Genomic DNA, 27,163 nt, shown 5'->3' with positions numbered 1-27,163 from the left:
AAAATTTGTATTTATTAAAGTTTTCACAAAACAAACAGACAGATACAACACAATGCAACGCAGGGCAGCACTAGAACAAAACAATTAACAGGTAAATTTCAACGCCATACGAGGGGAAGAGTACAAGAGTGAAATCCACTTGCAAAACTTAGGACCAAACCCCATGCGCCGCAGCACCAGCCCCATGTACACCCAATCCACCGTGTTGAAGTCCTTGGCTTTGTCCAGGGACACCACCACTCTAGTGCCCACAGAAGCATGCGACACCTGTAAATGTGTAAACAAGCGGCGTAGGTTGGTGTCCGTGGACTTGCCCGGCATAAAACGGGTCTGATCAATATCTACCAGGGAGGGCAAAACTGCCAGTCTAGTAGCCAAGACCTTCGTGAGGATCTTGAGATCCACATTGAGCAGCGCAATGGGGCGGTAGGAAGAACAGAGGGTGTGGTCCTTACCCAGCTTAGGAAGGAGGACAAGACGCCTCAAGCATGGAACCCGGCAGGGCCCCCTCATCAAAACATGCAGCATATAAGGCCTGGAGCCTGGGAGCCAATGAATCCGAATACTGCCTATACCACTCCACCGGGAAACCTTCAGGGCCCGGGGGTTTATTGGAGGGAAAGGACAGAATGGCCTTCTCAATTTCCTTCAGTGTGATGTCATTGTCTAACCAAGCACTATCCTCACCCTCCCAAGACCGGCACCGGCAACTCAGACAAAAGGCGCTCCAGTTTCTCCAGGTCATACGCAGGCAGGGGTGAATAGGTGTCAGCAAAGTAATCCATAAAGACCTGAGAAATTTCCCCCGGATCCCTAACCAGCTCCCCAGTACTAGACGTAATACAGGGAACACTTACCAAAGTCCTCTGGTCCGCCACCAGAAAAGCCAGCAGCTTACCATTTTTGTCTCCCTTCTCAAAAAGCGACTCCGCTCTGTTTTAAGTTGGCATGCGCAAAGTCAGTATCCAGCAAGGCCAGCCGGCCCTGGAGCAGCCGAGTATTCCTTCTCCAACCTACTGACCTCCAGTAGAACAGCCTCTCTGGCAGCATTAGCCTCCCTACGGGTTGCCTTAATCGAAGAGATGTAATGACCCCGCATGACAGCTTTAAAGAGGTTGTAAACTCGTTTAAAACATTTTTTTTTTTTTTTACAACCTGCAAGAGAAAGACATAATGAGCTAGTATGCATCGCATACTAGCTCATTATGAAATACTTACCTTAGAACGAGCCCCCGCCGTGCCGCTCTCTTACCTGTATGACGGGCGACATGACATGTCGCCCGTCTTCCGGGATCGCGGCATCCGGTCATCTGATTGGCCGGAGCCGCGGTGACGTCACTCCCGCGCACGCGCGCGGGAGCCGACGGTCACGGCACGGGGCTCTGAAGGAACGGCACGATCAGCCGTTCCTTCAGAGCGCATGCGCCAGTGACGTCACTGGCTGCATTAAAGGTAAATATCTCCTAAACGGTGCAAGTTTAGGAGATATTTACAGTACCTATAGGTAAGCCTTATCATAGGCTTACCTATAGGTACAACTTCCTGAGGAGGGTTTACTTCCTCTTTAAAAGCATCCCACAAGACCACCCCAGCAGTGGAAGAGGCATTATCCTCCCAATACGCGGGCATATGGGGTTCCACCACTTGCACCACCTTCTCCGTCTGCAGCCAGCCAGGCGCCATGTACCCCCTACCCCCGCCAGCCCCCACCCGTAAAGTCAGCAACAGCGGATTATGATCAGAGAGGCCGCCCGCCAAGTAGGTGGCATCTTGTACCAGTGGAAGGCAAGACACCTTAGCAAAGGCCAGATCTATCCTGGACGCCGTCCTGTGCACCCCGGACCAACAGGAGTAGCCCCGCACCCCAGGATTTTTCCAGCACCACAACTCAGTAAGTTGAGCCGCGGAAGACCAGGACACGAGTTTGGGGGCCGACAGTCTTCCCGGGTTAGAGGAGTCCAGTCCGCCTTCCAGGATAGCATTAAAATCCCCTGCCAACAGAAGGGGGAAGGTGCATGTAAGGAGCCAAGGTCACTAGGAGATCCACTAGTAGCTGAGAGTGAAACGGAGGAGGCAAGTAGACACTCACCAGTACCACCTGTTGGTGATGTATGTCCAAGAGAACAATGACATATCGTCTGCCAGGATCCGTAATTACCTTTTGAACCGAGCAGGGTGCATTCTTACCAAGAAAAATAGATACCCCACGGGCATACGTGGAGTACGTGGCGTTGAAGATCCTTTGGCTCCAAGGCCGCTTCAAAGCGAGCACCCTGCCCCCATCCAAATGTCACTCCTGGAGGAGGATAACATGAGGTTGAACAGATTTAATATACCAAAATACTGCTGTGCGTTTCACCTTATCATTAAGACCCCGCACATTCTAGGACATCTTAAATAACTCAGCCATAGAACAGCAGAAGGGTAGATATAAGGAGGGAGCCGGAAGACCAGGCACAGCCCAAGGGCCAACCTGATCTGACCACTAGATGGAGCCTGGAGCCTAGTACAAAAACACCCCCGCTGTAATACCCAAAACTGAAAAAAGAAAAAACACAACAGAGTATCCAGCCTGATCCCAAAACCCAGTACAAAAATTTAAGGCATGGCTGCAACATAGAACAGCTGCCAGAAATACCCGCGTCCACAGAAGATAGCCCTAAAAAGAGGCCGTCAGTCCCAAAAAAAAAGGGAAGGGAGAGAAAGCAAAATCAAAAAGTGAAAAAGTGTACCAAACTCAAAAAGGGAAAAGTTCAACGACGTGTAGCAAACAGAGCTCCGATGAGTGGCAGGCCACTCCACAGCCCCAGGGACAGAAGCAGAGGATCTAATCCAGGGAACTCCAGAGCAGGGCAGAAGGTGCATAAACTAAAAAGGCCCCCCCTGTAGTGACTCAACAGCCAGGCAGTTATTAAGCAGGAGCATCAATTAGGGGGTACAGCAGGACAGTTCAAAAGAAACCGGAGACCTCAGGCAGTCCAAAAGAGCAGGCCCATGAATAGAGATCAAATAGATTCCAGCCAGTCCGCAGCCTCCCCCGCTGAGTTGAAGAAAAGGACGGATCCCTTATAATCCACACGCAGGCGGCTCGTGTACATCATGCCATACTTCAGGCCCTTGGCCCTCAGTTTACGCACTTCATTAAAGGACCTGCATTTTTTCTGCGTCTCTACGGAGAAATCAGGAAACAACATAATCTTGCTGTTTTCAAACTGCAACTCCTCCCGTCGCCGAGCTTCAGATGAAATACAGTCCCTGTCGCGAAAGATCAGAAAGCGAACCAGAAAAGGGCGTGGGGGGAGCCCCCGGCGGGCGAGCCCCAGTGGGAACCCTATGGGCCCTCTCCACCACATACGTTGGAGGAGGGGGAGGCAAACTGAGCAGATCGCAAAAATTTTTTTCAGCAAACAGAGTAGGATTGGATCCCTCAGCCTTCTCCAGCAATCCCACCACCCTGATATTGTTGCGACGCTGCCTATTCTCTGCATCCTCCATTTTATCTGCCATAGCATTCACCTGGGCCTGCACAGCAATGAGTTGAGCTGAATGAGAAGCAGTGACATCCTCCACCTCAGAAATGCGACTTTCAGTTTCAGTCAGGCGCCCCCTTATCTTGTCTAACTCATGCCGGAGCAGGGTGCATTCAGAGGTCAGGTTATCAATCCGGAGCATTAAGGCAGTCTTACAGCCATCTATAGCAGCCAGGATGGGAGCTGTAATATCCCCCCCACCAAGAGACCCCCCCAGGCTGTCCAGCGGTTCCCAGCAATGGCCCCGGGGTACCTGATTCTGCAGACTTCTCCACAGGAGGGTTCCCAGCCCCCGCAGACATCTTCCCCGATTTTGGATGAGGCTCGGGTGCCTGTAGCTGCCGATGGAGAAGAGGAGGCCTGCACAGGCAAGATGGCGGCGGCCGCACTCGCGCCTCACCGCGGGACTGTTCGTTGGGACCGAGGGGTAGGTACTGAAACCCCAGATTTTCTGCCCGGCATTCGTACCCCACCAGTGCCCGTTGCAGAGGAGGGCAAAACGGCCGCGATCCGAGGAGCAGGGGCCGCAGATGAAGCTGGATAAGTTCAGGATGGTGAGGAGCTCTGTGAAGACACGTCCGGCGCCGTCTACAGCCCGGCCACGCCCCAGAAGGTGCACATTCCTGTGGCAGGGTAAAGTTTTTTGCCTGGAGTTGTTTTATATGTGTAATTTGCCTGCATGAAGCAATATGCATGCGATAGTGGTGTCTGAACAATGGGAGCTTCCTGAGAGGAGTAGAGTGGGACCTTCAAGATTGCCCAATCACAGGGAGCATAACCTGAAACAGGTTGTATCTGTCAATTGCATTGTTGTCTGTAGGTGGATCTAAAAGTAAAGGACTGACATCACGTGACAGAGGTGCCTGTATTAGAAGACAGGCTGTATGGAAATTGGAAGCTGATCAGGTTTATATGCAGGGTTGCACCAGATTTTGCACGTTCCCGTTTTAGTAAATCAACCCCACTGTTCAAATTTTAGATGTTTTGAGGGCCTTCACTACGTGGGTGGCCCTGCCAGCTGCCTTCTGCCCCACATCTTTCGATTGGACAATTTTCTTCCTGGCCTCTTCAATTTTTTGATTAGATGCAGGCTTTGTTTAAGTATTCGGATATGCTGTGGCTGTTACAATACCAGCAGCATGCTCTGTATAGCATTGATGGAGTAATCTAATTATTTTTGTTCAGCCTGCAGGTTAAACAAAAACCTGTTTTCAGTTTAACCACTTGCCGACCGCCGCACGACTATCTACGTCGGCGGTCAGCCCCTCACAGGCAAACTAACGTAGGTCTACGTCGCTTGTGAGGGTCTAGGGAGCGAGCGCGCGTCGCCGGAGGTGCGCTCCTGCGTGGTCATGGACCCCCCCCCCCGCGCGTGACCAGCGGACCCGATGTCCGCCGGTCACTCGGCGATCGGCTGGGGAGAGGGAGAATGTCAGGCAGCTTGTGTAAACAAGCCACCTGTCATTCTCCTCGCTGTAAAGACACTGATCACACGGATCTAGTATGTAGATCCGTTGATCAGTGTCCTTACAGCTGAAGCCACAGCCAATCACAGTAGAAAGCACGCCCCTAGGGACACACACAGCCCCTCCCTCCCAAATAAAGTTAACCCCTTCACTACCAGTGTATTTTTACAGTAACAGTGCATATGTATACCACTGATTACTGTAGAAATGTCACTGGGACCCCCAAAAGTGTCACAAATGTCAGTCAAGGGTCCGATCTGTCCACCCCAATGTCGCAGTACCGCAAAAAAAATCGCAGATCGCCACCATTACGCGTTAAAAAAAAAAAAAACAACAAAAATGACAATCTTTCCCTTTGTTAGTAAACGCGATAACTTTTGCGCAAACCAATCAAAATACGCCTATTGCGATTTTTTTTTTTTTTTTTTTTTTTTTAACCAAACATAGGTAGCAGAAAACAAATTGGCCGAAATGTTAAAGAATTTTGATTTTTACATTTTTTTGGGGGGGGGAATTTCATATAAAAAAAAATGTGAAAAATATTGCTATTTTTGCAAAATTGACGCCCCTTTTTTTTTGTTTATAGCTAAAGAAGAAGTTCCCCTTGGGGTGGGACTTTGTAGGCACGTATGATAATAACTTCAAAAATAGTTTATTCAAAATATTAAATTTATTGAAAAATTACATATACAGAAAAGATTAAAAACATATGGCAAGCTGATTACAGATCATGTGGTCATGTGGCAAAGAAATGCCGCTGTGTTTGAAGGAGTGCCCGACGCGTTTCAGAGTTCCTTCTTCAGGGGCAAACTTTTAAATAGCGGTCTGTAAGTGATTAATCACAAAGTAATCAATCATTCAGTATGTATCAAACAAAGGATACACATTTACAAAATGTAGAGAAAATAAATAGAATACATAACATCAACCATCACTAGAAACATTTACATTGTGTGTTGGAACAACTTCGAACAAAAAATTTGTAATAATATAACACTTAAGAGTCTGCCGTATAACACTTTGAAGTGTAAGCCTGCCAGAGATAAAAGCAAGTAGCTGGATTGCTCTGTGCTGTCTAGAATGCCTTAGTAAAGGAAACGATTGGTATAAGGGCGGAATCATATCATGTATGCACGTTCCAAAAATGTATGCCCGTCAGCAAAAAGCTGAATGGGGACAGCTGGAACCCAAAAGGATGGGAGATCTGCCAGGTGGGGAGAGAGGAATAATTACCACAACAATTGTGACTATGATTGCTGCAGTGGCAATAATATGATGGTTATGCTGCATTGGTGTATATCAAGGGTGCTCAGAAAGTGCTGCATGCGCTCACTGAAATTTCTATAAAACATTAGGTTGCTCGTCATAGCAATAATGAGTAGATAGGTTGGTTAAAGACTAGATTGGATCGTCTAGGCCGGTGATCACTAAATGGCGGACCGCGGGCCACATGTGGCCCGCGTCATGTTTCCATTCGGACCGCCGCGGTACCGCTATTTAGCAGCCTTTTCTTCCCCTGCCGTCGCTCTGTAATCCATTGCTCACAGAGCAGACAGCAGAAGGCAGGACAGTTCTGGATGGAGGGCGGAGCTGCCCGAGTTTCACAAGCAGGGATTGGCTGCTAGGATGAAGGGCAGTCCTAGCAACCAATCACGATCTTGCAACGCCCCCCTCCATCCAAATATGCTGTGCCTGTGCCTCCCTCCAACCTTCGATCTGTGTAGGCAAGGTAAGACAGTAAGGGAGGGGGTGAAGTCCCAGGGAGTGAGGACACTAGTTTGAAAAGCTGTAAATGAGGAATGTGTGTGCTGAGGACAGTGATGTGTGTGTATTTGAGGACAGCGAAGTGGAAGAGCTGTGGTGTGTGTATGTTGAGGACATTACAGTGGACGACAGAGGATTTTAATGTGGGGTGTGGGGGGAAGGTTAGGACATTCAAGTGGGGAGGCTGAGGACTGTGATGTGGTGGGCTGAGGACATCATAGTGGGGGGGGGGGGGGAGCTAAGGACATTAAAGTGGAGCCCTGAAGACTGTGATGTTCGGTGGGCCCTGAGGACATTAAATTGGGGAGGCTGAGGACTGTAATGTGGGGGGGAATGATGACTGTAATGTGGAGAGAGCGGAGGAAAATAAAGTGGGGGACTGAGGACTGTAATGTGTGTGTGTGTGTGTGTGGGGGGGGGGGCATTAAATTGGGAAATTGGGGGAGGCTGAGGACTGTAATGTGTGTGTGTGTGCGGGGGGGGGGGGGATATTAATTTGGGGAGGCTGAGGACTGTAGTGTGTGTTTGTGTGTGTGTGTGTGTAGGGGGGGACATTAAATTGGGGGAGGCTGAGGACTGTAATGTGGGGGGGACTGATGATTGTAATGTGGAGAGAGCGGAGGGCAATAAAGTGGGGGACTGAGGACTGTAATGTGTGTGTGTGTCATTAAATTGGGGGAGGCTGAGGACTGTAATGTGGGTGGGCTAAGAAATGTAATGTGGGGGACAATAAGCAGAGTAATGTGAAAGGGGCTGAGGACAGTAATGCGGGGTAGCTCAGGATTGGATTGTGGGGGGGGGGGGGGGGGATTGTGGGGACAGAGAACAGTAATGTGGGGGGGGGGGGTGATGTAAATAGGGGCAGAGGATAGTACTGTCAAGGGGGGGAGGGTCGATGACAAGGAAGTGTGAGAACATTACTGTGAAAGGAGTGGAGGGGGGTGATGTAAAGGGGAACCTGAGGACCCTCATCAAGAGGAGATCTTAATGTGAAGGCGCGGAGGGGACTGTGATGAGCAGTGGGGACTGAGGGATTCAGATCTGTGCATGTGGCGCACACATCGCAGGCTGAACTACCCACGAGAAACATAGAGAAAGAAGTCCTTGACCTTTTTTTTCCAAAATCGCACAGAACTGAAATGCTGTTTGGCACATGCGAAAAGACACCACGGGTTCCGACATGATATTCGGGACCTCTGCTACAAGAAAATTTTACTGACCGGACCTCGATACATTTTAATTCAATACCCCTGGTCTAGGCAATTGTGGGAGCAAGAGATTTCCCATATATATTGGTACCAGGATGGAAAAGATACATTAACTAACTATCCGCAATACCAATAAACAAAAACTAATGTATGAGAAAAAAAAAAAAAAAGAAATTGGAATTCATTGAGCAGATGCAGCATTAGTGGCAAGCGGAACAACACCATAAGCAGGACCAGTATAGTAGTAAATGGAAAATAGATTACCTTAGTTGTTGCATGGGCTAATTTTGGAACTTGTGCATCAACCATCTATCTTCAGGCAAGTGAGCAATGCTGAACACTGCCCGAAGAGAGGGTGTTTATATATATATATATATATATATATATATATATATATATATATATATATATATATATATATATATATATATATATATATATATATATATATATATATATATATATATATATATATATATATATATATATATATATATATATATATATATATATAGTAGATAATTAATTCAATTGGAATTAGCTGAGTGTATTAACTCACCTTGCACCTGATCGGCAGTCTCCTGGTGGGTTCCCTGGTGCGCAGCCGCCGGACAGACTCCCCACCGCACATGTGTGCGCATAGTGCGGCGGAAGTCCGTGCGGCCGATGCGCTCCACCGGCACGATCACTTCCGCCGACGTGATACGCAGGCGGGGGTGAAATGGGCGAGACCAAAGGAACTCAAAGAGCCAATGGTGATCGCTCAAAAGGCGGACATCACATGGGGTGCCCGCCTACCGTGCCGGGCATGTCACCAAGGCATACTATGTAATTGGAAAGTAAAATTAAGGATTCTGGATAGATTTGAAATAATAATAATGAAGAATTGATGACATACCCCATTGTCATCAATTCTTCATTATTATTATTTTTTTTTCTCATACATTAGTTTTTGTTTATTGGTATTGCGGATAGTTAATGTATCTTTTCCATCCTGGTACCAATATATATGGGAAATCTCTTGCTCCATTTGCCTAGACCAGTGGTTCTCAAATCCGGTCCTCGGGACCCACCAACAGGCCAGGTTTGCAAGATAACTAAATTACATCACAGGTGATCTCATTTGCTTCTCAGTGATTGCAGTATTCTAGTCTGCATCCCCCAAGGTAATACTTAAAATCTGGCCTGTTAGTGGGTCCCGAGGACCGGATTTGAGAACCACTGGCCTAGAGGATCCAATCTAGTCTTTAACCAACCTATCTACTCATTATTGCTATGACGAGCAACCTAATGTTTTATAGAAATTTATAGCACTTTCTGAGCAGCCTTGATATACACCAATGCAGCATAACCATCATATTATTGCCACTGCAGCAATCATAGTCACAATTGTTGTGGTAATTATTCCTCTCTCCCCACCTGGCAGATCTCCCATCCTTTTGGGTTCCAGCTGTCCCCATTCAGCTTTTTGCTGACGGGCATACATTTTTGGAACGTGCATACATGATATGATTCCGCCCTTATACCAATCGTTTCCTTTACTAAGGCATTCTAGACAGCACTGAGAGCAATCCAGCTACTTGCTTTTATCTCTGGCAGGCTTACACTTCAAAGTGTTATACGGCAGACTCTGTAAGTGTTATATTACAATTTTTTGTTCGAAGTTGTTCCAACACACAATGTAAATGTTTCTAGTGATGGTTGATGTTATGTATTCTATTTATTTTCTCTACATTTTGTAAATGTGTATCCTTTGTTTGATACATACTGAATGATTGATTACTTTGTGATTAATCACTTACAGACCGCTATTTAAAAGTTTGTCCCTGAAGAAGGAACTCTGAAACGCGTCGGGCACTCTCCTTCAAACACAGCGGTATTTCTTTGCCACATGACCACATGATCTGTAATCAGCTTGCCATATGTTTTTAATCTTTTCTGTATATGTAATTTTTCAATAAATATTTTGAATAAACTATTTTTGAAGTTATTATCATACGTGCCTACAAAGTCCCACCCCAAGGGGAACTTCTTCTTTAGCTTTTCCATTACGGGATGTGGCACACTCGGGATTGATCCCACATGAGCACAATATACGTTTTTTTGTTTATAGCGCGTGATCAAAAAATCGCACAGGTGATCAAATGCCACCAAAAGAAAGCTCTGTTTGTGGGGAAAAAAGGACGCCAAATTCGTTTAGGTACAGCGTCGCACGACCGCGCAATTGTCCGTTAAAGTCACGCAGTGCCGAATCGCAAAATACCCCTGGTCAGGAAGGGGGTAAAATCTTCCGGGGCTTAAGTGGTTAAGCTGCTGCAACAGTTCTTTTTTTTTTTTTTTTTTTTTTTTTTTTTTTTTTTAAATTGACTTTAATGGATGTTTTTATACCAGTAGCATTGCTTCAACTGTGGTAGCTGCTACCTGCTAGTAATGGTACTGGTCTGAGGGATGAAGTCCCAAGTGCTTGCCCATACACTATGTAGGGAAAAGTCTCTAGGAAGATGTGGTTTTGGGGGTCACACCTATGCTGACAGGAATGATGTAGGGCACCCTACTTATCCCTCTTCCAAGCAGCTGTACCTGCTTGGGAGAGGGGATGTCAGTGGTTTCTTGCTACAAGAACAAATTAAAGCTGCACTCCAGGAATTCTTTATTGCTAACGTATGCTGGTCCAGTTTGGCGTGCTATAATCGAGCATCTCTTATCTGGAGAGCTGATGGGTATCCTGAAAATTTACTATAGTACATGCAGTGTTGGCCATGAATTTCTGGATCCTGCTTGATTGGCTTCTTCTCTGCACACTAAACACAGGGGGGTATTAGCTTACTACTGCTGCCATTCAGAGAATGCCTTGTAATTTTTTTATGAATACAAGGGATTTTCTGATTGGGTGTGGTGGAGACAATGGGCATATGATATCGCACTCTACCCTTGTCCAATCAGAGAGCCTTGTATTCATTGGAAAGAAAAACGCAAGCTGCTCTCTGAATGAGTGTTCAGTGTGCATAAGAGAAGCCATTTGAGCAGGACCTGGAATAATGCTGGCATGTAGTGTAGGCTACAACAGTGGGTTTTGACACCCCTATGAAATGAGAATACGTGGAATTATTTTATGATGACACTCATCATGTAAATTTGGCAGAGCAATATCCTGGGGTTTTGCTAAAAAAAAAATGTAATTCCTAGGATGTGGTCTAGAGAGAGGTTTGGGGGGTACATTTTTTATTCATTTCGGCCAGGAGATTGGTTTAAATGCAGTTGCCAAAGTGGTTTTACTCCCCTCTAAATGTGTGTTTTTTTTTTTTTTTTTTTTTCCGACGCTACCACAGAGGTCCTTATTCTGGCACTTACTGTTATTGGGTTGATGGCAGTCTCCATTTGTGTTTCTGCTCTGTCACCCAGTTGCATATGCCCCTGATAGGCTACAAGAGGTAGGGCATACATGGCATCGTCCTGAATTATTTGCATTGCTCATAGCACTCCAAAGAGATCTCTCTACATTAATAGGTGTACAGTACTAAACACAGTACAAGTTCTTTTGGCCACTGTTTACATCTGATTTTTAGATTTCCGGTTTGTCTTGAATGCTGGCTTTTGTAAGGGCTGTCCTGCAACTCGTTCCACCATTTCAAGGTGGATTGGGCAAATTCTTAAGTATGAAGTCTTACACCTTGAAAGATGGGACTCATTCAGTTAGTGCCTTTTGGGGATTTTCCGCACCTGATCCTGTTCACATTATGTGAGAACCTGGTTCCCTTATTTTTGGCCTGTTGATGTTTGCTGCGTTGCCCGCCTTTCATTTGTATTGCTTTGGGACACTGCATGGTCTACACTTTGATTTGTCTAAAATATCCTTAGAGTACAGTACAAAACGCAATCCCCTGTGTCCTGGTGTTACTATTTTATACATTGCATACATTGGTCTAGCTTGGACTATTGCAACTATGCATTGATTATACTTGCCTAATGCCCCTGGAACCTGGAAATCCACTGAAGTAGACGCTGCTATTCCAGTGATTTCCACTTGCTATGGGCTCCACACTGAGCAGCTTCCACTACTGCTTTCTGAACACAGAGAATGCTTTGCTTTTTCTGAATGAATACAAAGCCGGCCATCATATAGAACTATACCTGGGAAGCCAGTGTCCTGTATTGTACTCCAAGAAAGGATTTTACAGGCAAGTTTAATTGTAAAATGTGTTTGTATGCTTTGAAGTCTAATTTAGATAGATAGATCTCTATCTATCTCTCTCTCGGTTATTCTTTGGTGTTGGGTCTAAAATTTTTTTTTTTTTTTTTGTTTGTCTAGATTCCAATGGTGAAAGTCAGACCGAGACTGATAGAGATGAACCAGCTTCTCCTGTCCGTCTGCGCAAACATGCTTCTCTTGGATCAACGGTAACTATTTGTAACCAATCAGATTCATTTTCTTTCAAAGATTTTTTATTCCAATAAAGGCATATATTTGTAAAGCTGCCAAATATATGTGCACCTTTTCTATTACAAGATACTAATCTGAATTATGTTTTTGTAGCCGAACTTGAGACAAAAACCTGAAAAAGAGAGAGAATTCTTCAAAGAAAGGAAGAAACTGGATGCTCTGGAAAAAGAGGTGAGGTCAGGGTTAAAAAAAAAATGTCCTTTTTGAAGAATTGATTGATTGACTAAAACAAGAAATGTTAATGTCCTCTAGTTATGAGGGGGCCTGGAACATCTGTGTGCTATATGCAACCACAGAAACTTTGAAATCGCATATTCCAAATGATTGTTCAAGATGCACAAGACTTTCCCAGAGATATCCTATGCAAGTGACTATAATGTGCAGACTGAGGGGTCTACACAAGTTAGTGTTCATAATATTTCATAAATGCAGATTTCTCCTCTCCCTTTCCAGGACGGAAACTCATGAGAGAATCCACCCTACAGGAAACACAATCAGTTCACAGCTGTTAAAAGGCCCCACTTGTCCCTCAGTATTGATTGTGTTTCTCCTACAGCGAAACATTTATTTTTTGTCTTTTGACCTGAAGACTGTGTTGGATAGTTCCCTGTAAGGCAGTTTCAGCAACGCCAGTGAGGGCCGCACTCTACCTGCACGCCTTTTAGGCTTCTCACAGGTCGCCCCAAGATACTGACAGTTGGTCACAGTGGTGGTCCCTCTAGAGGCTGTGGCCTGCTCTTCAGCAGGGTCTCCTCTGGTCCTTCCTGCCATTCAGCTGGGATTCATAGCTGCGGCTTGGAGGAACTAGCACGCTCCAAGCCTCGTTTTCAATCCTGAACTTCTGGTTTGTGCAGCAAAGGCTGAGCATGTGCAGTGCGACCCGGAAGAGGGAAGCGAGTACGGAGGAGATGCCGGGCCCGAATGGCTGCGGTAAGGCAGGCTTTCCAGCCGAAAAAAGCCAGAAAGCTGCCAAAGACATGAAACCTGCCGCAACCCACCTCATGGAGAAGGGGGTGGGAAGGTTGGTGCAGGCAAGAGCAGATTGGAGCCCGGTAAGTGCCGTTTTCTCCTGGTTGGGGCTAATACCAGTGTCACTTAGTTCCTGGTAGTTCCCATGCTCTCCTCAGCGGGGCCTGTAGACAAGTTATTATGGGGCAGGAAGAGTGATCTTGTGTTAACTCCTCTTCTCTTGCAGAATCCCATGGTGTAACCCAGGAGGCCTCTGATAAAGCACCCACTGTCCAGTAGTACTAGCTCCTCTAAAAAATGTGGTAATTGCGGGGAGTGTGTTTAGATCTCACACCAAGCCCTTTTGTTACAGGTGTATTAACAACTGGCTGGTAGAGGCCTCAGGGTTGATGAAAGATTTCCTCAAGTCTGCGCAGGCAGAAATGCTAGCCACTATCCAGTCCTTCAGCACCTCTGTAGCTTCCCCCCATGTAACAAAGGCGGGTGAGTTAACCCCTAAAGGGGGCCCTTCTCAGGAGAGTTTACTTTCCAAGGCAGGCCCGTCTGCTCTTCTGCCTGGTTCGCAGGGTCTTCCGCCAAGCTTGGGAATGCGACTTTACTTTAAAGGTGAAGCTCTGTGGGCTACCTTTCGAAGGATCCTTACTGTTTGGCTCAGGCCTGGATGAAGAGTTGTCCAGGTCCTCTGAAAAAAGGGAAGAAATTTCCTAGTAAGCCCAAAAGGGAGAGATGTAGAAAATGGTTTCACGGCCCCCCAGGGTAAAATCAAAGGGCCAAAAAAGAGCCCAATAAGAAGTGGGGCTTTGGTAGGGGTAGGCAAAAGAGTAATTTGCTCTCCCCCCACCGGGTTCAAGCGTCAAAGATACTAAGTGACGCCAGGGTTAAAGTGGGGGGCAGACTGTCTAATTAAATTTTCCAACGGGAGGAAATTTCATTCTGTCCATACATTTATCACCTCATTCAGGGAGGTTTCTGCCTAGAACTTGCATCCATACCCCCACTAGAAGTGACTTTAACCTCCCTGGCGGTCTGATTATGTCAGGATTTCTATGCTAAAAGTGGTACATGCTTTTCCATGGAAATCTGTTTTACATTTTAAAACTCACCTTCCCCTGTGATTCCCCCGCCGTCCTCCCGCTGTGTGCTCGGCCGATGCCGGCACCTGTCTTCAGGTTCCCTTCCCTGCGAGCGCTGCGACGCAGGGGGGGTGGAACCGGGGGCAATTTAAAAATTGTAAATACACTAAATGACTTGATAAAAAGTTGTGATCCTAAGGGATTACAATGTATCATGCCATTTCAGCACAGGATTGCACCTGGTGACTTTTCCAGTGCCCTGCCTGTGCTTTCCTAGTGCTTTGAGCCTGGAAAATTGAGAACGACCATAGCGTCCAAAAAGCGTTCCTTTTTGCGTAAAAGCTCTTTTGGACGAACTGGAAAACAGTGATACACACTCCTCTTGAGCAGGAAACCAGTAACGAGGAAAATATACTTAGTTTAAAAACCTTTTGTACTTGGCGTAGGCAGAAGCAAATTTCTTCTGCCTCTGCCCCCATAATCTTGGATTTCTTACAAGATGGGGTAGAAAAGGGTGTGGCAGTTAACACCCTTCGGGTACAAATGGCACCTTTATTTTTCTAGACGCGAGACTTGCAACAGAACCTTTAGTTAAAAGATGTTTGTTGGCCAGGGATAGAGCTACCCCTGTCACTAGACAGGTTCCCTCCTTGGGACCTGACTAGGGTTCTAGAGGTGTTATCTAGAAGCCCTTTTGAACCTATAGAAGAGGTTTCCTTAAGTTTTTGTCCCTAAAACTAGCCTTCCTATTAGCGGTCTCTACAGCCAGAAGGGGTGGGGGACTTACAAGATCTTTCAATTAAAGATCCATTTATGTAGATCTCCCCAGACAGGATTCTTCTCAGGCCAGATCCCCTATATCTGCCCAAGGTAGCATCTTTCACAGGAAGCAGGAAATAATTTTACCATCCTTTTTTGATAATCCTAGAAATGAAAAAGAAATGAGGAGAAGCCTCTTCACTTATTTAGAGGACCAGGGAGTTTAGGAGATCTAATCATCTTTTGATCCTCTACGCTGGGCTGAAAAAGCAGGAGCTTCCTGGGAACAGATTCCCAGTGCAGCCACCTGGTCCAGCCATGACACTTTTCTGAAGCATTACTGAGTGGAAGTACTGTTCAGTAAGACCTAGCCTTTGGCCAAAGGTACTGCAGGCGGTGGTCCCACCCTAGGGTAGGCCTGTGGTTACTTTATTATCCTCATGTGTTGCCGTCCTGGAAGGTGAGAGGAGAAAACCGTCCATTAGATTTACCGGTAACGGTGTTTCTATGCACCTTCCAGGACGGCAGGCCTACTGCCTGCCCTGTTAAAACGGTGAGGAAAGAATGTAAACACAGGTGGTAAGTACCTAAGTGATTATACATCCCTTGTTGCTCGGTTGGCAAACTACTTTTTTACAACTGATTCACAAGGGGAAGGGTGGGGCTTTTTAACTGCTGTGAACTGATTGTTTCCTGTAAGGTGGAGCCTCTCTCTCATGTGTTGCCCTCCTAGAAGGTTCATAAAAAAACTGTTACCGGTAAGTCTAACGGACGTTTTTTTCTCTTACCTTAAAGCGGAGTTCCACCCAAAAGTGGAACTTCCGCTTTAGGTATTCTAACCCCCTGACATGCCACATTTGGCATGTCATTTTTTTGGGGGGGAGCGGGTACCTAGTTTTGACAGGTACCCGCTCCCACTTCCGCTTGGAGCGGCGCCCTGAACGGAAGTTCTCCTCTCCCCCTCCCTCCCTGCAATCTTCTGGGACATGTCAGAGGTCCCAGAAGATTGCCGGCCAATCAAGACGCGCAGCGCGACTCGCGCATGCGCAGTGGGTACCTGGCTGTGAAGCCGCAAACTGTCACAGCCGGGTGCCCACAGTAGTGATGCCGGCGCCGCCGAGACCAGAGGGAGAGGATCAAGGCTTCGGGCGGCCGCATCGCTGGACCGTTAGACAGGTGAGTGAAAAGGCTGGAACTCCGCTTTAAATGAGCAAATCTAAATCTCAAATGTTGCAGATTTTAGTTCCATTACAGAGGATTATTGGCGAGTGCCATAGGAAATCCCAAAAAAACTGCATAAGCCATTCCATGGTATACTAAAATGATCTCCCTTCCACTGCGGTCAATGACACAGAATGCTTAATGTTCGCTACAGTTGAACAGTCATTGAACAGGGGTGCACAGGTTATATTTGAAGATGGATCTAATATTCTTATACTCGTGTATCAATATCCCCAGTCTGCCAAGATATCAGTTTGTTGCGCACAGCCTTCTACCAATCTTTTCCGGCAGGCTTGTACTTGTGTGTCAGTTATTCCAGGGGAGAGTACATACTCTACACTCCAGAGTAGTAGGATTTTGAAGGGATTTTCTTCTTGGAAGATCATAGTTAAACCATGCACCAGCAAAGTGCAAGTATGCTTAGAACTTCGTGCAAAAAGGGTACTTTAAGCCCCTATTTATATTGTGAGCAGAAAGCACTGTCTAATGGATGCTGCAGTGTTCTGTTTTAACTCTCATGTTTGGAACTCATGTATGTTAGCAACAGTATGGCTTCGCTTTCGTTCATTGACAGACACAGCTTCAGATCTTCATACCCTTTGGGTTATACTGCCCCCTACAGGAGTAGGACACTATGCAGAAAGTCTGGCCACGACCCATGGGCAGTCACAGGGGGTATACTCCTCTCTGCTATAGGCACTTTTTTTTTTTTTCCTTCGGTCTAGTCAGGAGTAAGGACCTAGTTCCTTGCTGGGATCTCTGGTCCTGGCAATTTTTTCCTTTTTAGATAGAATTTTTTTTTTTTTTTTCCTGTGAGATCTACAATTGACTACCGGACTGGACGACTGGTTGGATAATCTAGGTCCAGTGGTCACCCCGGTCTGGCCAGCGAGCTGCCATTGGGGCTGCCATTTTGTTCTAGCCTATTTGTTTCTATACATGGCTGCCATATTTGTTTAGTCCAGGGGCCATTTAGCTGTGGTTTGCCATTAAAAATAGCAGTGGCCATGACGGTGGAGCCCTGTGGGTGGCAATTTCGGCGGTGGGAGCCCCTCCTCATCCCCTGGTGCTGACTCCTGGATCCTTTTCACTTCCTGATCGCTGCACGTGGAGTGCAAGTTATACTGGTGGCTGCAGGTGCCCGTTTCTGCTGGGTGGTGAGTCTGGTGGGGGTTCTCTCCCTCTCTGCTGACAATCACTTTGTGCTTGTGCCTGGCGACCAGGTGGTGCTGCCAGCATGATTTGGGTTCTCCCTTTAAAGTTACACTTTTTTTGTGGGGTCCCCCTGGTGACTCATGGAGTCTTTGGAGCACATCTCCCCACCTGACCCCTTCTCTGAGGCTGCGGGGTCCTCCTGGTCCCAAACATCCATCGATGCACGGACGACGGTCCTGGAGTCCTTTGTGTCCTGGTTGGAGGTGGTCTATGGGCTACCAAAAAGCGCCCCCCCCCCGCCTCATCTGTCATCAGATCCTGAATCTCATCCGGATGTGGGTCACCTTGCTGGGACTGCAACACACCCGGAATCTTCTGATAGTGAGGATGATTCCTCCACGTCTGCAACCGCGCACGAAAAGGCACTGGTGGAAGCACTGATTGTATCTGTGCAAGAGACCTTGAAGATGAGGATGCAGATGCGACGAAGGCTCAGGTTCCCTTTGGCACTCGCAAACCATCCGGAGTGGCAAGGTTTCCTTTCCCCGCCTATTTTGACAGAACTGTCTCTAAAGAGTGGGGAAGACCAAAGTGTCCCCGAGGGGTCCCTAAGCGCTTTACTAGGACTTACCCCTAGGAGGAGTCCTTAATGAAGAAGTGGACTGTTTCACTGGTGGTGGACCCTCCGGTTTCCAGGTTGAACAAGGCAACCATGATTCTGGTTGAAGAGTCCCCGGCTTTTAAGGATCTGGCTGGCAGGAAGGCGGAGGCTGTGGCCTGCAATATCTAGACTGTGGCTGGTTCGGCACTGAGGTCACTATTCACCATTGCCCTGGTGTTGCAAACTCTAACCGAGTGGGCCAAGCTTTTACACCATGACCTGACCTGGGAAGGGGGGGGGGGGGGACAGTTCCCTGCTACCTTTGCTTAGCTGGCTGACAAGCTGGTCCAGGGGTTACAGTTTCTGTATTTCCTCTTTGGCTGCGGCTCCCCTAGTGGCTCGGCTCTCAGTTTTGGTAGTGGTCCTTCGGTGTGTCTTTTGGCTCAAATGCTGGTCTGCGGACCAGACTTCTAAAAAAGGCCTTGACTAATCTTCCCTTTCAAGGAGATCGTCTGTTTGGAGCTACCCTTGATGACATTATAAAAGGTCTCACAGGGGCGAAGAGTACCTTTCTTCCACAGGCTACGAAGGGCAAGGAACGTCGTCGTAGATGTGGGCCTTCCTTTCCAGCTCATACATTTTTTTTTTTTTTTTTTTTTTTTTTCATCCCTCAGGGTCCACGGACAAGGGCTCAAAGCCTTTCAGGGCCTCCTGGAGGATCCAAACTAACCTTGTCTGGCATGCCGAGTGTGACGGGAGTCACTTCGGTTTGGGGGCCTGTGGAACCCAGCCTACCTTAGGTTAAGAAATCCCTCTCGGCTACCTAGGCCCCTCTTATGTGTAAGTCACCCTGTGTCTTTTATGGGCACAGGGTAACCAAGAAAATTATGGACTTAATAGACCCTGAGAATATGGTTTGGATTACTCAAATGGGTCAGTAATATTTATCAACAATAGCTCTCAAGGATTATATGAAGACTCTGGGACTCGAGGCCTAGGACTATGTTAAAGGCCTAGCTGCCTATTGCCAATAAAACTGCTTCACACAGTCACTCATAGCAGATGCTAATATCAGCTCAACCACCTGTCTTTCACACATTGTTGATTATGCTGATTTACTCACCTATTGTCTACTGTGGGTTCTGTGTTTTACTTGGGATAATGTGTATTGCACTTTGTTTTAGCCTTGTTGCAGTGCTGCGTTAATTAAGGTAACATTGTCTGGGGTCTGCATTCCCATTCACATATTGTTTCTGTCCAGATGGCTAGGTAATTAGTTCAGGTTAATTATATTTCTGTACACAATTTAATCTGCATAGGATAATTTAATCAGACACCTGACCTGGTGGGGTAATCTGATCAGGAGGGGGGGGGGGGGAAATGTCCTCCTGTGTGGTGTATATATTCGCTGTTTTTTTTTTTTTCTCGGCTAGTTTTATATGCCGGCTACAGTATCTGATATCTATGTTCAGACTGGAGGAAGCGATATTCTGATGGAAGCCTACAAGCAGTGTGGGTCGCAGTTTCGTTACATTGGGAGCGGGCTTCTCCAGACCCACAGACAAGGCTCCTTCAGCATGAAGGTGCACCCTCACCTGTATCGGGGGTGGGGGGGGTATGTCTTTGCTGGGTTCCAGACCTGTGGATTTCCCTAGTGCAAGACAAGTGGGTCCATAGTCATTCGATCCAGCTACGAGATCGAGTTTCGTTCTGGTCCCTCTGCAAGGTTGTTTCCTTTTGCTTGTCCCCAAACCCGACCATTTACAGGGTCTGTTTGGGGCGGTACAGGACCTGCTAAGTCAAGGGGTGAAGGTTCAGACTTTGAACGTTTTCAGGGTTTTTTGTTTTTTTCTTTTTCAAATGCACGTGTTTTATGTTGGTTGTCAGTGTAATATTGTCACAGTAGATATAATATATACTCTAAAAATCACACTTTTTTTTTGTTTTTTCACATACCTGGGGATAATATTTTGAGAGTCATCATTGAGTGATTGGATTAATATTTTTACTCAAATACTGACTCAAATTTCCAAGTCATTATTGAGCGAAGGGAGTAGAAATATTCCTCAAACACTGACTTTTAATTTTTAAGGAGAGATCCAAGAGAATTTTTTGAATTTAAGTGGACTTTAAGATCTTTTGAGCACATTTTGTTTTTACATATTCACGTTTTTAGTTTTATGGCTGAAGAATTTGACAAATTGACTATTGAATGGATGAACACTTTTTTTTTTTTTTTTTTTCTTTTGTGAACAATTATCTATTATCTATATATGGGCTTTTTGAGTTTAATACCTGGGAAGATTTGATTATATTGTTTTCATCAGAAGTTAAGTTGGCGGGTATCACCATCTGTCAATTTGCGCATAGAGCCTTTATATATTATCTGCCGATCTACACCTGAACAGCACGCACCCCCCCCCCCCTTTCAAATATTTTGATTATACAAGTTTTTGAGTACTTGTTCTGGTAAATGCTGCCTTCATTTTGTAGGTGTGGGAGGTTTTACTGTAGCAGCGCATCTTTTTCTTTACTTATTTGTTCCAGAAATTGCAGGCTGCAATTCGTCTCCTGCTCTCCAGCAGATGGTCATCCCACTGGACTTTCATACTGGTGCTGGGCCTGATGGTGCCTACTTTTTTTTTTTTTTTTTTTTTTGGCGGTTCCATTTTGCACAGCTCTAGAGGTCCCTGCAAAGGGAGATTCTGGCCAAATGGGACAAGACTCCGCAGTCTCTGGACAATCCTATCCGGCTTAGTCTTATCCGGCTTAGTCAGGGAATGAAGGAGTCCTTAATATGGTGGCTTCATTCTCTGGCGCTTCGGCTGGGCAAATCCTGCCTCCCCTTGTACTGGACTGTGGTCACCACGGATGCCAGCCTGTCTGGCTGGGGATGTGTCCTCGGCAAGAATTCTGTTTAGGGGATCTGGACGAGTCTAAACTACCGATCGATGTCTTGGAACTCCAACCCATCAGACTGTGTCTGGACCATTGGACGGATTGTTTTCAGGGTTGTCCAGTGCACATTCAATTGGACAGTGCCACGGCCGTAGCTTATGTCAATCACCAGGGGGGCACAAGTGTCCTGGTGGCTCTGGAGGTATCTGGCATTCTAAGGTGGGCAGAGCGGTTTGTTCCAGCCCTCTCCATTGTACACTTTCCTGGGGTGAAAAACTGGCAGGCAGACTACCTCAGTCAGCAGGTGTTGGACCAAGGGGAGTGGTCCCTTCATCTGGAAGTGTTTAAACAGCTGTGTCTCTGGTGGGGCACCGCCGAGGTGGATCTGTTGGCCTTTTCGGCTTAACAGAAAGGTGCAGAGGTTTTTTGCTCAGTCAAGGGATCCTCTGGAGGACGCCACAGACGTGCTGGGTGGCCCCGTGGGGTCAGTATCATCTGATTTCTACACAGGATCGAGGCGGAAGGGATTCTGGTCATTTTAGTTGCTTCGAACTGGTCTCGCCAGGCTTGGTATGCCGATCTGGTCGCCGACGTTCCATGGAAGCTTCCTCTCAGAAGATCTGCTGTCTCAAGGACCCATCTTCCATCCTGCTTTAGTCGCTGGCTTGAATGCCAGGTGCTGAAGGATAGAGGTTTATCTGAGTTGGTAATTCCTACACTGTTAAAAGCTAGGAAATCTACTTCTAGGAGGGATCTATCATCGTACGTGGAAGATATACATTGCGCGGTGTGAGTCTCTTGGAGTTCATCCTCGCTCCTTCTTGGTGGCTCAGCTCTTGACCTTCCTTCAATGGGGGGTTGAACAGAAATTGGCCTTGAGTACCATAAAGGGCCAGGTGTCTGATTTGGCCTTCTTCCAATGACCTTTGGCCACACGCTCCCTGGTGCTTATCTTTCTTCAGGGTGTCTGACATTTAGCTCCTCCAGTGCGGGCTCCGTTGCCGTCTTGGGAATCTCAATTTGGTGCTTTCGGTCCTCCAGAAGCCTCCCTTTAAGAATCTTAGGGAGATTCCTCTGCTTAAGCTGTCCCAGACGGTGGCCTTTTTTGTAGCGCAGGTTGTCGGAACTGGTGGTGTTATCCTGTCGTTCACCTTACCTGGTGATCCAGAGATAAGGTGGTTCTTTACCCCTGTCTTTTGTGGATCAGACAGTGATTCAGGCCTATTCCATGAAGGGTCAGGTTCCTCCTTTCCCTGTCAAGGCGCACACTACTCGGGCGCTTAGTGCCTCCTTGGCTTTCCGTCATCCGGCGTCGGTGATGCAGGTTTGCAAGGCAGCCACTTGGTCCTTGGTGCACACTTTCACAAAGTTTTATAAAGTGGATGTGTTGGCATCTGCGGATGCTTCTTTTGGCCGCAAGGTTTTTAGGCTGTTGAGAGGACCTGATCATCTTTGAGGGTGTATTGGTTTTTTTTTTTTTTTTTCAGGTGGGCTCCAGTTGTTTTGGTTGAGCTCCTGTTGTCTGGTTGGCTACTGTTTAGCCTTGGTAATTTTTTTTGCTTCCCACCCCTCATGTTTTAATACTGCTTTGGGACGTCCCAACGGTTATGAAGATCTGAAGCTGTCTCAGTCAACAAACAAGAGAAAATGGGATTTTCTCTAGCGCTCATCGACAGACGTAGTCCTCGGTGATACACCACCTTCGGGTTATGTTACCTCCGCAGGAGCAGGACTAGACAGGAAATTAAAAAGCTCTGGCCACACCCTAGGGGCAGTCCCAGAGGGTATATCCTCTCTCTCTCTGCCTCAGCAAATCAGTTATTTTCTGTCTAGTTAGGAGTAAGGACCTAGATACCTTGCTGGGATCTTAGGTCCTGGCAAGAATTTTTTTCTAAAAGGATTTTTGGACAGCTTTTTTTCTCCAGTGTTCCTGTGAGATCTTCAAGCAAGAAAGCTGAACTGGGCGACGGGCTGGATGTTGAGATCCGGTGGTCACCCCAGTTCAGCCTACGAGCGCGTGCAGGCCATAGCTCCGCGCTGGGTCGGCCGCGACAAAGTCCCATTAAAAGGACTGAACCCGCGAGTTAAACGTCTCGCTGAAACGCCAAAGACCATGAGTCACGGCGTCCGTATCGGTCGACAGCCCTCCCGCCCCGGTGGAGAGGGGTACTGTCAGGAGTTGGTGCCCGCCTGGTTCCGGTATGGTGAGTAGTATGTTCCCCCTTTTTCCCTGACGGGTTTTGTGGTGAACGCGGGCCCCTCTCTGTATGGTAAGAAAGAGTTCTTTCTATCCTATAACATGTCACAAATCCTCCTACTTTGAGTGTGATTTTATGTGTGCAAAAAGCCAGGAGGCTTGGTTTGGGAGCTAACAATCTATTGTATACATGTTTTTAAAGATGTAATCTGTGGCATTCTGGGAATCTTATGGGTTAAGTATAAGCTACCTACCAGTCAGAAGCCATGGACATGTAGACTGCCTTCCAAGTCAGATCTCCAGCTAATAGCAGGCCTCCCGAATGGCCATGCGGTCCGCCAGGGCCGGCACCGCCAACCACGCCATATCCCCATGCAGAGAGAGTGTTGTGTGCCTGCAGCACACCGCTAGTCAGCACAGGCCGCCGCCATTTTTTTTGCTGGATCGCACGAGCCGCCATTTTGGCGTAGCCTCGTGTCTCCAGCATGGGGGCGGCCATGTTTTAGGTGATTCTACACCTCGTGGAGCTTGGGGGAGGCGCCGGAAGGCGTACAGAGGGGCGGAGCCGCCTCCTTTCTTCCTGGGCAGCCAGCCAAAAGACTTCCTGTTTGTCTAAGACAGCGCTGTAAGCTGTTGCAGTTCAACTCTGAACATCAAGTGGTGAGCCTGGGGGTCTATCTCTCTCTCTCTCGATCGATAGGGATCCCTAGCAGGTAACACTAAGGGGTTTTTTTTTTGTGGCGCTGAGGGTCAAAAAAAAAAAAAAAAAAGTTTTTTCTTTACTTTGAATTATATCATCCAGGAAGTAACTGGAGTTATTATGGACCCTGCCACACAGATTCCCCCACCTGTTTCCCTCGAGGGGGCCTCGGGACCCGCCGGTGTACAGAGTATAGAGTCATTTACAGCAATTTTGGAGTCTATGGTGGCTCGGGTGGAGGCGGCCTGTCAGGGACGGGGGTCAAGGAAGCGACCCCCGCCTACCCCTATACTATCTGACACCTCTGACTCTGATTCAGAGATGGTCACTGCAGTTGCAGGTTCCTCTGCAAGGGCTGCTATCCCAGGTAAAGCCCCCTCAGACAGTGAGGAGGACGCTTCTTCTCCTGCTATAATTCAGGAAGAAGCATTGGTGGACGCACTAGTTGTGGCAGTGCAAGAAACCTTAAAACTTGAGGCTTTACCGGCAGAGGCAACTGAAACAGAAAGGCCTTTTGGGACTAATAAGCCCATCAAGACGGCGAAGGCTTTTCCTGTACCTAAATGTTTTGGAAATCAGATTAAAGGAGAATGGGAACATTCTAAACGTACCTTTACTATTTCCAAGCGTATTGCTAGACGCTATCCGTTTGAGGAATCCATCATTAAGAAATGGACGGTACCACCAGTCGTGGATCCGCCTATTTCCAGGCTGAATAAAGCCACGGTTATTCCAGTGGAGGACACTTCGTCCTTTAAGGATCCGGTGGATCGAAAGATAGAAGCGGAGTCCCGCACTATCTTTTCTCTGATAGGGTCAGCATTTAGACCAGTAATTGTTATTGGTCTAGTTTCCCAGACACTTACAGAATGGGCGAAAATGGTACGCCAAGATCTTAGGGGGAAAGATATTCCCCAGGAGACATCTGATTTGATAGAACAGATCATACAAGGGCTACGGTTTATCTGTGACGCAGCCTTGGACACTACTCCCTTGTTAGGGCATGCATCTAAGTTAGCAGTGATCCTCAGACGTGTGCTGTGGTTAAAATGCTGGTCAGCTGACCTAGGTTCCAAAAAGACTTTGACCAATCTCCCTTTCCAGGGGAATCGTCTATTTGGAGCCAACCTAGATGAAATCATTAAGGATGCCACCGGGGGCAAGAGTACTTTTTTGCCACAGGCTGCAAAAGCTAAGGAACCTCGCAACAAGCGAGGACCTTTCTTTACCGCCCATAAAGGGCGCCCGGCTGGTACTTCCGGGAAAGGCAAGACTCCTCCAGAAGGGTTCAAGAGGGCTGGTCGGACAAGCAGAGGACCAACCCAGCCAAACCCGGAGTAAAGGAGTACACAGCCTGAAGGTGCGCCCCCACCCGATTTCAGGGTGGGGGGACGTTTTCACCGGTATTCAGGACATTAGATCGAGCATCAACCACTACTACCGGTGCGATTCTTCCCTTCCAACATTTAAGTACAGGAAGCGGTAGTTACCGTTCCCTGTATAGATCTTTTCCTTTACCTTTTCCTAAGATCAGTCCCGATACCTCACAGGAATCGGATCTGATTGACCAGATAGGCCAAGTAGCCTCTAGTCGAGTGACTTCGGTTCCTGAGGTTCAACCAGAAAAGATCACCTTTCCTGATAACTATCAGGTATCTGATAAATGTGTGGGAACAGAAAACGACCAGACTTTCTCGGATGGTCGGGGCCAGATAGCTCTAGGGACGCCTGGTTCAGATCCAATCAGCGCCAGTGGTCCTAGAAATTCTAGGCTGGCCTCTTCAAGCCGGCCTGGCCGACTTGAATATGTTAGTCGCAGACGTTCCGTGGGAACTTCGTCTCAGGGAGTCTCTGTAGTCTCAAGGACCTATTTACCTTCGTGCTTTACAGTCGCTGGTTTTAATGGCCTGGCCATTGAGACCCAAGTACTGAAGGACAGAGGTTTGTCAGCTTCAGTCATTCCTACCCTTATTAAAGCAAGGAAAGCGACTTCCAGCAAAGTCTATTATCACACATGGAAGACTTATATTGCGTGGTGCGAATCTTTAGGATTTCCTCCACGTACCTATTCGGTGTCTCGAATATTGGCCTTTTTGCAACAAGGGGTTGAGCAGAAGCTAGCCTTGAGCACCATCAAGGGTCAAGTTTCAGCATTAGCAATCTTCTTTCAGAAACCTTTAGCTACCAAATCCTTGGTGCGGAATTTCATCCAGGGGGTGCGGCACCTGGCTCCTCCAGTCCGCGCGCCCTTACCGCCCTGGGATCTTAATTTGGTTTTGTCGGTTCTACAGAAACCTCCCTTTGAAAACATCAGGGAGATTCCCTTGCTTACTTTATCCCAGAAGGTGGTCTTCTTGGTGGCTATTACTTCTGCTCGCAGGGTGTCAGAACTGGCTGCATTATCATGCCAGTCCCCATACCTAGTGATTCATAGGGATAAGGTAGTACTTCATCCTAAGCCATCTTTTCTTCCTAAGGTGGTTTCAGATTTTCATCTGAATGAAGATATTGTACTACCTTCCTTGTGTCCTCAGCCCAAGCATCATCGGGAACATGCGTTGCATTCCTTGGATGTGGTTCGGGCAATCAGGGTATACCTGAAAGCTACGGAATCATTCCGTAAGACGGATTCACTTTTTGTGATCACGGATGGCCCCAGAAAGGGTTTGCCTGCATCTGCCGCGACCATTGCCAAATGGATTAGACAAACGGTGGTACAGGCTTATTCTATTAAGGGTCAGAGTCCTCCGTTCCCTGTTAGGGCGCACTCCACTCGAGCGCTCAGTACTTCCTGGGCCTTTCGCCATCAGGCGTCAGTGGTCCAGGTATGTAAGGCGGCCACTTGGTCGTCGGTACATACCTTTACTAAATTCTATAAAATTGATGTGACGGCATCGGCGGATGCCTCATTTGGCCGCAAGGTTTTGCAGGCCGCAATTTGAGGAGACCGGTGGTCTACCTCGAGGGTTTTTTTCTGTTTGAAAAATTTTTTTGTTGAGTCTCATCATTAAGGATGAGCATTGTAAACTTCTAGTTGGCACCGGTTGGGCCTTCTAGATTGGGATTTGATTTCCATTTTCCCACCCCTCAGTTGTGATACTGCTCTGGGACGTCCCGAAGGTGGTGTATCACCGAGGACTACGTCTGTCGATGAGCGCTAGAGAAAAATGGATTTTTGTAA

At 47.2% G+C, this 27,163-nt stretch overlaps 1 protein-coding gene across 1 annotated transcript in view; it reads left to right on the top strand.

Annotated features, from left to right (window-relative positions):
* HMMR (hyaluronan mediated motility receptor) overlaps positions 1-27,163 on the top strand; it is a 142,770-nt gene that overhangs the window by 8,276 nt on the left and 107,331 nt on the right. The window contains exons 3-4 of the mRNA XM_082252649.1: positions 12,278-12,366; positions 12,503-12,580. Of these exons, the coding sequence (XP_082108775.1) occupies positions 12,278-12,366; positions 12,503-12,580 (167 nt within the window). The remainder of the gene's footprint in view (positions 1-12,277; positions 12,367-12,502; positions 12,581-27,163) is intronic.

Source organism: Pelophylax lessonae, assembly GCF_965119305.1.
Source record: "Pelophylax lessonae genome assembly, chromosome: 4".
NCBI classification, from domain to species: Eukaryota; Metazoa; Chordata; class Amphibia; order Anura; family Ranidae; genus Pelophylax; species Pelophylax lessonae.
Note: the sequence above shows the minus strand (reverse complement) of the source record. Positions and strands in the feature narration are given on the sequence as shown.